The sequence below is a fragment of the Ictidomys tridecemlineatus genome, chromosome 4, assembly GCF_052094955.1.
Source record: "Ictidomys tridecemlineatus isolate mIctTri1 chromosome 4, mIctTri1.hap1, whole genome shotgun sequence".
Lineage (NCBI taxonomy): Eukaryota > Metazoa > Chordata > Mammalia > Rodentia > Sciuridae > Ictidomys > Ictidomys tridecemlineatus.
The window spans coordinates 70,361,891-70,374,918 of NC_135480.1; the positions used below are offsets into that span (position 1 = coordinate 70,361,891).

General features: G+C 38.1%; 1 protein-coding gene across 2 annotated transcripts in view; it reads right to left on the minus strand.

Annotated features, from left to right (window-relative positions):
• Prcp (prolylcarboxypeptidase) overlaps positions 1–12,957 on the minus strand; it is a 70,881-nt gene extending 57,924 nt beyond the window's left edge. Inside the window, exon 1 of one of the 2 annotated variants that reach the window (XM_013357698.4) lies at positions 12,800–12,957. In XM_013357698.4, coding sequence (XP_013213152.1) covers positions 12,800–12,805 — 6 coding nt within the window. In that variant the 5' untranslated portion in view covers positions 12,806–12,957. Of the gene's footprint in view, positions 1–11,996; positions 12,276–12,799 lie in introns of those variants that run through there. The other variant, XM_005323253.5, reaches the window with a different exon arrangement.
• Between the last annotated feature and the right edge of the window lie 71 nt (positions 12,958–13,028).

The window sequence follows — 13,028 nt, forward strand, 5'->3', positions numbered from 1 at the left end:
CAAAAAAACAAAACAAAACAAAAAACTGCCATCAAAGTAGACCACCTAACACCTCTCTTGCTATAATCATTAAGTGATGTACTAACCCCGGTTTACTTAAAAATTTTTTCTTAACAATTTTTGCTTCTTACTCAACTATCACTTCAATATAACTCTTTTCAAAATCCTTGGTGACTTCATTATTCTGTTCCTTTGGTTCCTTTTTTTCCTTTCCTTCAATAAGCTCATCCTCCATCTACCTTACCTAGTCATTAACCCATAGTCAAACTCTAGATTTTGGCATTCCACTTACTTACTCCCACCATACTCCCAATGTCAAGAACTCCACGTCCTCTATCTTTCTAGTTCAGTCCCTCTATTATGATTCCCCAAATCCTTCAACCTTTTCTGTGACTCATAATCCACCCTTTCACTATTCCTTCTCTCCTCACATCCTCACTTTCTTCTCATTTCACTTACATCCCTTGGCCAATGAGTACAATCAATCACTCCCTTACAATGTCCCTTACTCACTAGGTCTCTCTTTCACTTTGTTGTACTCATTTGGTTAAAGGGAAGTCAACCTTTTCAAAGTTGAAAAGAACTCTCCACCAATTCTACAGTCATATCCAAGAAACCAAATGCAGTCAGAGAACATACAGCCATGCTAATTGGACTTCAAAACTGTTCTGCACCCAAATTCTTTTTTCCCTAGTCCATTTACTTTCCCTCTTCACTAGAGGAGCATTTATGTTCTTTCTCCTGCTCACTCTTGCCTAATGATTTTCCATTTTATTTCACTGAAAAAACAGACACATTCTGAAAAACAGTGCCCAAACTCCAACCACACTCCTTCTTACCTTCATCTGTGCCTGTATAAAGTACTTTCCCCAGCATTACTATAGTCAAATTACTCATTCTTTTTTTTTCACTAGATCCTCTTGCCTATGCAAGGATATTTCACTAGCAATTCTATTTCTTTTTTGCACCATTACTTTATCATTCTCTGGAGATCGTTTCCTTTTTAGCATACATTCTTTCTCCCATCTTTAAAATGAGACCCCACTTCTCATATCTCTATATCACTTTTACAGCAAAATTCCTCAAAAGATTACCTACCCTCACAGCCTCAACTCAGCTCAACCCATTCTCCCTTGCATCTACTTCAATTAGGTTTTTCATCACCCATAGAAACTGATCATCACCCTCAACTCTATATGGCTAAATCTAGTCTCCACCTTGAAATGCCCTCTTGCAGGGCATTACAGTCTCCTGGTTTTCCTCCTCCAACTATTTCTTCTCAATCCTTTTAATTGATCATTTCCCTGACTTCTAAATACCACAATGTTGAGAAGGCCATCTTTAAAAGAAAAGAACATTTTACCAACGTTTTTTACCTCTTCCAGACTTGTGGTTTTACAGACTATCTGCAAACCGACAGCTTCAAATGTTTATTTCCTGCTCCACCTTTCTTCTGAACTCCTGACTCAGATATATCTGGAGGCAAGTTCCTCATCTCCTACCTTTCCCAAACTAACTCTCTTTTAGCCTTCCGAATCTTAGTAAATGACAACTCCATCCTTCCAGCTACTCAGGACAAAAACATTGAAGTCATCTTCACCTCCTCATCTCACACCACAGATCCAACTCATCAACTTTATCTCTCAGCATTATCTTCAATAGTATCCAGAACTCACACTTCCATTGCTACTACATAATCTAAGCTACCATCGCATCATGGTCTCTAATCTGAATTTTTGCAATAGACTAGTCTTCCCATATCTATCCTACTATGTCTATTCTCAACACAAAAATCAGAGAATATCTATTAAAACATTGGTCAGATGCCACTCTTCTGCCCCAGAAGCTCCAGAGGCTTTTCATCTCATTCTAAATAAAGGCTAAATTCCTAACAATAGCCCATATGTCCCACCACAATCTGGCCCCTTTATCTCTTCTCTGCCCTCTTCCCTTTCTATTCCCTCCTTGGACATTGCCTACCAGCTGCACTGGCCTAATAGTTGCTCCTGCTAGGCACATACTTCTTACCTCAGGGTTTTTTGTACTTGATTTTCTCTGTGCCTCATGCCAAGAATAGTGTCTAGCACACTAGGCCCTCAATTAAAATACATTTTTTCTTTTTTTTAAGTGAACCTGGCTTGTTAATGCACACCTGTAATCCCAGCTATCAAAGAGGCTAGGATTAGAGGATTCCAAATTCAAGGCTAGGACAGTAGAAGATAGGAAAGGCAGCAGAATACAACATACACTAGTATGGCAGTATGTAAAAAAGTGGATGTGTAACCGATGTGAATCTGCAATATGTATTCGGGGTAAAAATGGGAGTTCATAATCCGTTTGAATCAAATGTATGAAATATGATATGTCAAGAGCTTTGTAATGTTTTGAACAACTAATAAAAATAAATAATTTTTAAAAAAATTCAAGGCCAGCCTGAGACCTGTCTCAAAATAAAATGAAAAGGGCAGGGCCTACAACTCATTGATAGAGTACTTGCCTATCATGCACAAGACCCTGGTTTCAATTCCCTGTTCCACAATACAGGAAAACCAACTAAGTGAATTTGGAGAGATTTGCTATGGTTTGGATGCAGTTTGTCCCCCAAAGGGAAGCTTGGTTCTCCTCAGAGGTAGAAACTTTAAGAAGTAGAGCCTAGTGGGAAGCAATTCGGTTATCTAGGGATATTGCCCTCAGAAGGGATTAAGTCATGGAGTGAGCTTTCATGACAGTGGCTGTTATAGAAGAAAAAGACTGGCCCCTCCATGCTCTCTGCTTCCTGTTTCACCAAGTGATCTCTCCCTCACACATGCTCCTGCAGTGATGTGATTTAGCCAGAGGTGACCTTGCCAGAGCCAGCATCATGCTGCTTGGACTTTCATCCTTCATTGCTGTGAGATAAATAAACCTTTCCTCTTTATCAAATACTTAACCTCAGGTATTCTGTTATAGCAACCAAAAATGGAATAATAATACAACATTATACATTCAGATTTCTATTTTTTTTCATTTATCATTAATGAATAAAAAATTTCCTCCATTGTCAAACATACCTAAAGACAATAATTTTTAATTATCAATAATATCTCATTTAATAGATAAACCATTAATTATTTAAATTTTGGATTGAAAAAACAGGAGATTTTACAAATAGTATTTTTGGACATTTCTTCCTTTTGACCTTTCTGAAGTTCAGTTGTTTCACTTCTAAAAATTAGGATATCTACCTTACAAGGTTGTTGTAAAGACAATGTGGAAAGAGAAACAGAGAAATGAGTTTTGCTACTACTTCTTAAAACAGGAGGCATTGTGATGTCAATGAAAAATCATAGATCTCACAAGCAACAGATTAAAATGTGACTCACAATACTGTCCTTTAAAAGCCTCATGAACCTCAATTAAATGATCTATTAATCATTTATTTCAAAATATTATAATAATTACAAACAGATATTTAAAAGAGTTTAGTAAAATACTTGGCCAAGAGTACATAATCAATAAATGTTCATTCATTCATTGTTAGTAAAACAAAAATACCTGAGAATTTTTTTAACACTCTACCATTAAGTTACACCCCCAGCCCTTATTATTTTTATTATTTTGAGATAGGGTCTCACTAAGTTGTCCAAACTGGCCTTGAATTTAAAATTGTCCCGCCTTAGCCTCCCATGTAACTGGAATTACAGGCATGTGATACCATGCCTGGCTTAACTAGGATTTTTTCTACTACAACTTTTTTTTTTTTTTTAAAGACATGTCTTGCTATGTAGACCAAGATGATCTCAAATACATGGGCTCAAGTTATTCTCCCATCTCAGCCTCCTGAGTGCTGGGATTACAGGCTCATGCCACCATGCCCAGCTTAGTAACTAGGATTTTTAAACTTGTGAATAAAAATGAAAAAAGATTTTCATATTCTCCAATCACATACAAATTTTTAAATACATAATAAAAAATACCAATGAAGAAAGTTCTTTTCAAACAATTTCCCACCATTTAACAAAGCATACTTAAAATTTTTATATAAATCTCTAAATCATTTTTTTCATTATAAAAAGGCAAATCAATTGTTTTTAATTATTGATGAATAATATATATAATATACATACATATATATGACAATGACAAGTTTAATAAGAAAAATATATTTGCCTCACTTCAGGAATATTTTTTGAAGTAATCTGAGTTGTAGCCATATGAATACTAAGAAATAACAAAAGTTTCTGTGTTTTTCCATGTTTTTCAGAGATAAATTTGAGTATTGAAATGGTCAACAAGTATAATTTAAGGTCCTTCTGAATGTAATCATCTCTATGTTCCCAGGATTGAGGCCAGTGCCTGAATTATACAGAGATAGAAGGTGAGTAGGTGGTTAAGTGACTTGAGTATAGCAGTTATCATAGTCGGGAGTGCTGTCTTTCCTTCTAGGCACTCAAAGTCAATACTTTTTGTCTCCCACCCTGTACTTAAGTGCATTTAACAGTGCTGACCAAGGAATTCTGAAAGGAAATGATATATGTCATTTACAGGTTGGAGCATTTACATTAGACCTACCATGTTCTTTATCCACTGCTTCGGTTATCATGAAAGCATACATTGAGATGAGGCTTCCATCAACTACTCAATCTCTGAGTAAATGAATAAAGTCCCTTGATCACTCCACTGAAAATATAGGAAAACTCATATTTTTCTTGGATTAAGTCACTAAAATTTTGGAGTTTTGTATAGCAGCATAACTAGCCTATCCTGACCAGTAAAACAAACAAGGTCATGACATTCATTTTACATGTAGAAACTCTTGCACTTATATTCAGAAAAAACAAAATGGATAAGCAGTATAGCTTGAGGATTTAATTTCTCTGTTACATCCTTCCCTAGTCTATAAAGTGTGATAATAATAGCATCTACTTCATAGGACAGTTATAGAGATTAGATAAGCAAATGTCAATCAAGTTTGTAGCATGGGACTAGGGCATATAAAGTTCCCATATGGTACCATAAGTAGTAGCAAGCAGATCATCATTACTAGTGTATTACACACCTATGTAATGCATGTTTCATTACTATTACTCTATTTTAATCTATGGTCACTTTTTAAAATTAAGAATTTCCTTCTAATGATCTACCCCTGGATACACTTAGCACACCTGTAATCCCAGCAATTTTCGAGGCTAAGGTAAGAGGATTGTTAAGTTCAAAGCCAGCAACAGCAATTTATCGAGGCCTTACCTCAAAATAAAAACTAAAAAGGGCTGAGAATGTGGTTCAGTAGTTAAGCACCCCTGGTTCAATCCCTGATACAAAAAAAAAAAAAAACTACTATACTTACTATTATGTATAATTATAATGCACATTTAAAAATTATAAAACAAAGAACTACCATGTAAGGCACTAGAATGAAGACAAATCGGAAATACCATTAAGGTTTTAGAATCATAGGATTCTCCTTCGTTTCTCCATATACCCATAACCAAATAAACTTTAAAATCACAGAAAATACTCTTGTCATAAATATTACACCAGTAATAGAGGTGACTAATTTTTAATTTACAAACACTTTATATGACATGGGTCTGTATCTTAATTGAGATGAAAAAACTGTTTAGGTTCAATTCACCAAGGGTGATTAGTGTTAGGGCAAAATCCAGAATTGTGCCATATCCCCACTACTCCTATGCAGTACCTATAGGAGGCACTCGGTGAACAGAAATATAGGTTAATCAGAAATCATCAGATCCAATCCTCCTATCTTACAAATCAGTACAATAAAATCTAAAGAGATAAATAACTTTCCCAAGATCATGACATGAATTAGTGGCAAAATACTAGAACCAAAACTGAAAATGTTTTAAGCATCTAAATCTTCAAAAGCACAAAGTCCCAGCAAAATGCTGACAGGAAAATATAACAAAGATTGTGAAAAACCTAATCTTTACTGAAATTATACTTTAGCACTAGCTGCAACATTAAAAACTCAGCTATCAGAAAGATGATATCAGATATACTATTGTTGTCAAGAAGAGAAGAATATGGGCTGGGGATGTGGCTCAAGCGGTAGCGCACTCGCCTGGCATGCGTGCGGCCCGGATTCGATCCTCAGCACCACATACAAACAAAGATGTTGTGTCGGCCGAGAATTAAAAAAAAAAAAAATATTAAAAAGTTCTCTCTCTCTCTCACTGTCACTCTCTCTCTAAAAAAAAAAAAAAAAAAAAAGAATGTTCCAAAATCCTAAAAGGATATTCATTACCATATTTTCCCTCCACACTTTACCAGAACTCAAAATAGCATAAAAATAAGAGATATAGTTTAATATGTTTCTTTTGATGTCAAAGTTGATATGTTGGAAAACTATTTCAAATAAGGAAAAATGCTAATTCCTGTGCCATGAGTCTATTAAATTATCTCCCATTGATAAAGTCACATATGTAGTATTTATGTTAAAAGAATAGTTCTCACAGATTCTCATATTTTCCACAATATTATATTTATATTAATATATCATTTCTATTTAGCTATAAGAAATGATTTAAATATTTTGAGTGAAGAGGGATTAAAGCATTAAGAAACTGCAAGATAAAAAAAATTGTACTGTTTACTAAGTGATATGCACTGTGCTAAATAAGTACTTTAAACATACTACCTCATTTTACAACATACCCATGAGATAGTAGTGTAATTATGCACCTTTTGCTGATTATGAAAATATGGGCTGCCTCAGAGAAACATGTCAAGTTCACTGAGAAAATGGCAAAACAGGATTCATTCTCAAACCTATTTGTCTCTAAAGGCAGTCGTCTTAACTACTGTCATATTCAATCTCTATCAGTTCCCCACCTTCCATAATTTAGATCAAGATCAATCCATCATACTTAAGGAGTGGTTTACATGATCTCTAAGGCCTCTTCCAAAAATGATTTTGTATCACCAAACACAGAAATCAGTTCAGAATTCACCCAATATTTGGGATAACTCCAGGCTTCAGAGAAAGGTTGTCAGTAGAAGCCAAAATTAGAGGATGATATAGTTTGGATCTACAATGTTCTCTAAAGGCCTGTGTGCTAAAGAATTGGTCTCTAGCTGATGGTACTATTGGAAAGTGATGGGAACTTTAGAAGAGGGGACTAGCTGGAGGAAAAAGGTTACTGGGTGGATAACCTTGAAGGGTATATTGGTACCTGGGTCCTACCCATCCTTCTCTGTTTCTTGGCTACCATGAGGTGAGCACTTTGCTCCACCATATACTCCCCACCATTTTTGCCTTGCCACAGGCCCAAAATCAATGGAGCCTGCCAACCATGAACTAAAACCTCTGAAACCACGAGCCAAAATTAATCTTTCCTCCTCTAAGTTATTCAACTCAGACATTCTGTCACAGTGACAGAGAGATGACTAACACAAAAAGAGAAAAAAGAGAGATAGTGAGGATAAGGAAAAAGATCAGTATTGATATGTCTTTCCAAGGGACCCAATACATTTTACTAGGCATTGGGGCCACTGTGGCAAAGTTGAAAAGCAGAACCTAGACCAGGAACTGAAAGCAAAACCACGAGGGATGTACATAAATCAAAAGTTTAGCCCAGTGATATGATCTTCTCACCAACAATTAAGAAATGAGTTTAGAAGACTGTACAAGAGTTAGCGGCCATGAGTCTAATGCTGGGCCAAAACAAAATTCTAACAGGGACCATGATCACTAATTAAATAGGAATGGTCGGGAACCACTGGTTGACCTCCAGTTTCAAGAAGAGGCATTTCACCATGGTCCTGCTTTTGGATTAGTCTAAAATGTATAAAATTATGAAGAGTTCCTTAAATTCTTATGTTCCCAGAATTATACATGTGCTTTTCATGTTTTACCACATTTAACTCTGACAACAACTTTGGTAGATATGATGGTTAAGTTTTATATGTCAACTTGGCCATACCACAGTGCCCAGATATTAGATCAAAGGTTTATTCTGGATGTTTCTGTGAAGGTATTTTTATGGGTGAGATTAACATTCAAATTAGTCAAGCTGATTACCCTCCCCAACTAGAATAGTTTTCATTTAATCAGTTAAAGGCCTAATGGAAAAAGAAAGACATTTCCTCAGCAAGAAGGAATTTTGGCTTTCGCCAACAGGCTACCTACCATCTATGGGTTCAAACTAAAACTCTTCCCTGGGTCACCAGCCTGCCAACCTACCAGACTGCCTAGCAGATTTTGGATTTACTATGCCTCCACAATTGCATTAGCCAATTCCTTAGTATAAATCTCTCAAGATCAGTATCTCTTTCTCTGACTCACTTTCTCTCTCTCTCTCTCTCTCTCTCTCTCTCTCTTCTCTCTCTCTCTCTCTCTCTCTCTCTCTCTCTCTCTCTCTCTCTCTCTCACACACACACACACACACACACACACAAACAATTATAAGAAACCAAAATTAATACAGTAAATTTTGTTCCCTATTTTGCTACTGAGGAAAAAGACTGACAGGATCCATTCCACATTACATAGTGAAATGACCTCAGAACTCATATTATAGCCTGAGAGGTTTGGATGGGAGAAGAAATCAATAGTGGTAAAAACTGTAATGACAAGTCAAGAATCCCAGAGTCCTTCATGACAATGGCATTACACACATACCCAGAGCCATCATGTACCTAAGTGATATGGGCATGTCATTCCTCTGATCTCCTGATTCAGTTATTTCAGGTAAAAGAAATTAAATATTCCTATTCAATCAACATTTGAAGACTTTGGAAAAGAAGGAAAAATAATTAGCAAAAAAATGGAAGAGTAAGATGTAAAAATAAAAATTGTTTGTGGTTATACATTTGTTTATGCTCTCTTTAGTCAGTCATTCACTCCCTTAATTATTACTGTTAACTTTTTTATTTGTTTTAATTAGTTACACATGACAGTATACTATGTTAACTTAAAAATTATTTTGTGCTTTATAAATAGATGTACTTTTTTTTTTAAACAAAAGTTTATTCTCCCCCCTCCCCAGTACTAGGGATTAAACTCAAGGGTGCTCTACCACTGATCTACATCCCCAGCTCTTTTTTATTTTTTATTTTTAGGCAGGGTCTAAGATGCCCAGGCTGCCCTCAAATTTGTGCCTCCTGCCTCAGCCTCCTGAGTCCCTGGGATTACAGGCATGCACCACCACTTCCAGCATAAAAGTTTACTCTTAAATGTACACAAAACTCCAAGAAAACAACTCATTTTAGCCATAGGTGGCAAAAGATATTATAGCAAAGAATCCATATATCTAGGAATGGATTCAAGTGTCATCATTATCTTGCTAGATTTATTAAGTCCACCTGTGGCCAGATCCCCCACCTCCACCCCAACTTTCAATGGTTTTATCTCCTCGAATTTCTTCATTTCCTCTTTTTATTTCTGCTTGAAAGCCTCCTCATCCATCTCCTTGGTCTGCAGCTTGGGCTGTTTAAGGGACTCTTCTTGGCACCTTTGTTACTAAACAAGGCATCTCTGCCCCTTCCCCAAACACTCCTCCTAAACCAGAAACAGAAAAAGTTTACACTTTTGATAGGTCCTGAAGAGTGCTCTCTAGTAGGAAGGAACATGTATAAAATAATAAGTGTGCAGGATTAAAATAAGATGATCTAAACTGTCCTAAAGAAGTCATGGTTTGACAGAAAAGATAACATTTCCTCTGGGATAGAAGGATAAGTTTAACTAGTGGAAAAGAAGTGTGGAATTCCAGACAGAATTTCTAAACAGTAAAATTCACTGGAGCCTGTGTTCTATGTTACTGAAAGAGTAAATGTGTTTGCAAGTAGAAGCAGGAGACTATGGCAGGACAGAAAGCTGGAAAGGCCAGAGAAGTTATGTGGTGAGAAACAATGGAATCCATGCCAAGGAATTTGGCCTTTATCCTGCAAGCATTCAAAGATATGAAGGATTTCTAAGGAGGAGAGAAACAAAGCTATTGGCTAAGCCTTTTTAAGAGACCATTCCATAAAACCACATCCTTTATGTGTATATAAGGACTTCTGGGACTAGCATGGTCACCTAGATGAGATAATTATAGATAAAGGAAACATTATAAAGTTTGAAAAAGTTATACCCTAAATGAAAATTGAGGCTTATACGTTTATTATTAAAAGATATAAAAGTATATGTGCTCTACTAAAAAAACCTGAAGTTGAATTTACACAGTCCCATATAAAAATCTATGATCCTGAAATTGACAACTATTATACGTGCAATTACGCAATAAATATGTATGGAATTTTTTTCTCAAAAATAAAAAGCTCAATTGGAGTTGATATAAGGATACTTATTATTATGGTAATAAATACATGTGTGGGATCTTTGCCCTAATGTATAAACTAAATATAAACTAGTGAGCAAAGGTTGGCTGGGTAAAGAGCCCTGTGCTGGGATCGAACTAGTGAGTGACATGACCAGGTGCTTGAAATGTGGGGGGATTAGCCAATTGAAGATGAGTGAACATTATCATGAGTGATAATGTTAATGAAACACATAAAACAGAGAGCTCCAGATAAAAAGAGGTCAGGGGAGGCCACCCTGGAGAACCTAACATGGCTTCCACTACATGTCCTGAAATGACAAGCTTCACCCAACTAGTTTCCCTCTAAGCTAGTTCCTCCAAGGAGCTCTTAACTTTCCTCAGTAAAGTATTAGACACAGTGGTCCTTGTCAATTTGCAAATGAGGAAGCTACGTCAGAGAGAGTTAAAGGCGTTTCCAAAGAAAAACACTCTTGTTTCCTGGTATCTCTGCTAAAATTAAAACACTTTCTCTTCCTAAATCCAAATTCAATTTTCTGTGTTAAAAATTTTTGCTTATAAATTATTCCACAAATTTATGCCATTCCTTTATTTTAAATTCCTATGCAATTCAGATGGGTCAGTAACCATACATTTATTAAGTGCCTGCTTCAGACTAGCTACTCTGCTAGGGATATGTCATCTGCTCCCATTTAACCATTACCATAACCTCAGAAAATCAAGAAAATAAGTTCAGCAACAAACTGTAACCTGCCCAAGATCATAGAGCTACCAGGGTAGAATCCTGGTCTGACTCCTAATGTCAAGATCAGACCCTTACATCCTTCTAATCCCTATCTTTAGGCTCCTAGAAATGTAGAATCATTAGAATTGCCTGTCATTTCACATAAGATGTACTTTTCCATTTAGACTTGTGGGGTAATACCAAATGCCATAAGCCAACCATAAAAGCACTTATAAATCCTGTCTTAGAACTGTAAACTCAAGTCACAGATCAGAGTCAGTGATCCCAACACCCACCTCAAATCTTGCCATATGCCTATAACTTCTTTTACAGGCACAGGCCATGTGTTCAGTCTGATAGGGAACAGGGACAGCCAAAAACTCTTAATGAAAGGCCCACAAAATCATCTTTGAGATGATTCTGAAATGACAAGCTATCATTTTAGATTGCATTAATATTCTATATTATCTAATAGGTACAGACATTAGAACTTGTATTTAGGGACTGCCTTGGGGCAAAAGATGACAGTCACCAAAGACTAAGGACCAGGGTTGGCATTCAATAATTTGAATTTAGAAGTCAAAGGAAAATAAATAAATAAATAAATAAATAAATAAATAAATAGATAGAAGTCAAAGGAGTTTAGATTGAGGAACTCTCTAAGAGCTAGGGGAATTTAAGTGACTGCTGTGGCCAATTACAGAGAGACTGAATGAAAAGGATGGTGCACTTTGACTTCAGACTGTGAGAGAATAAGTTTCCGTTGTTTCAAAGACAGAAAAATAAGGATGCCAGGAATGGTATTAAATTATTGGTAGTGGGAGGAGAAATTTTAAATTAGGGGACTTGAGGCCATCCTCTGTAATGTGTAAACCAAAGACTGGACAGTCCTAGGTATCAGGGAGTCTGAAGTTCAGAGTGAGCTCCAATGCCCGGACTCTACAGGACCGAGGTCCCAGCGGTTGGGACTCGGGAACTCGAAGCTTCCCCGCCCCCTCCCACCCCCTTACCTTCTGTTGGAAATAAAAAACTGAGTAATTCTTGGCTACAGAGGACCGGGATGCGGGGTTGGTTGGCAAGTGCAGGCTGCTGAGGGTCCTCAGTACCCGCCGGGGGTCTATACAGGTCCCGGGTGCCAAGAAAACCAGGAGCGAGAGCAGGAGGGCTGGGTAACCCATGGCTCAGGTTGGCGGCAGCAGCGCGGGTGTGAAGGCGAGAGGGACTCGGGCAGCCGCGCTTAGCCTAAGCCCGGCCCCAGCCCGCAGCTCCGCCCGCTGCAGACCGGCTCCTCCCCCGGGAAACCTAAAGCCTGCCAGCTTCTCAGCCTCACCACCACTTGTCCCCGAGGGCGCCGCCTCCACCCCACTTCCCTCTCGTGCCATCCTCTCCTTGGAGCCTACCTTCACTGAGGTCACACCACCCTTATCAGGCCAGGGTCTGTACCCCATCCCAATCTGCAGTGCCCCCCAAGCCCACCTCTTCTCCAGGTCACGCTGTAACCTCTGCCTTTATTGTCACCGCCAAAGCCTGCCCCGGCCACCTTAGTTCCACTGCAACACTCCCTGTCCTCCTCCGCAAATCCCACTAATGTTAAAGATAGCTACCATAACAACTTACGGACGGCTCACCGCATGCCAGTATATCACTAGACATGATGGCACGCATCTAACTCAACCACCACAGCAATTCCTTGTCTAGTGTACGACTCTTATTCCCACTCATAGATGAGGAAACTGGGTCACTCAGGTAGTAGGAAGTAAAGCACTGCTTCGGACCGCTCAGTACTCCAAAGACTGCGCTCCTAGCATCTCACCTTCATTATTCCCGCCTAAAGGGACCCTCTGTTCTAGGGTCTCCCCAAACCTCCGTATTGTCTGCAACCCCATGCCTTAGCGAGCCAGGTTTCGGTCCCTCCTTGCTGGTTACGCCCCCTTTCTTCTCTCAGCTCCAGGAAACCCACTCCAGGCTGCGCCTCCCGCCGCTGTCGCCTCCCTTCCTCCGCCTGAAGTCCTGCTACGCTTCCGAACAGCGCCCCCTCCTGT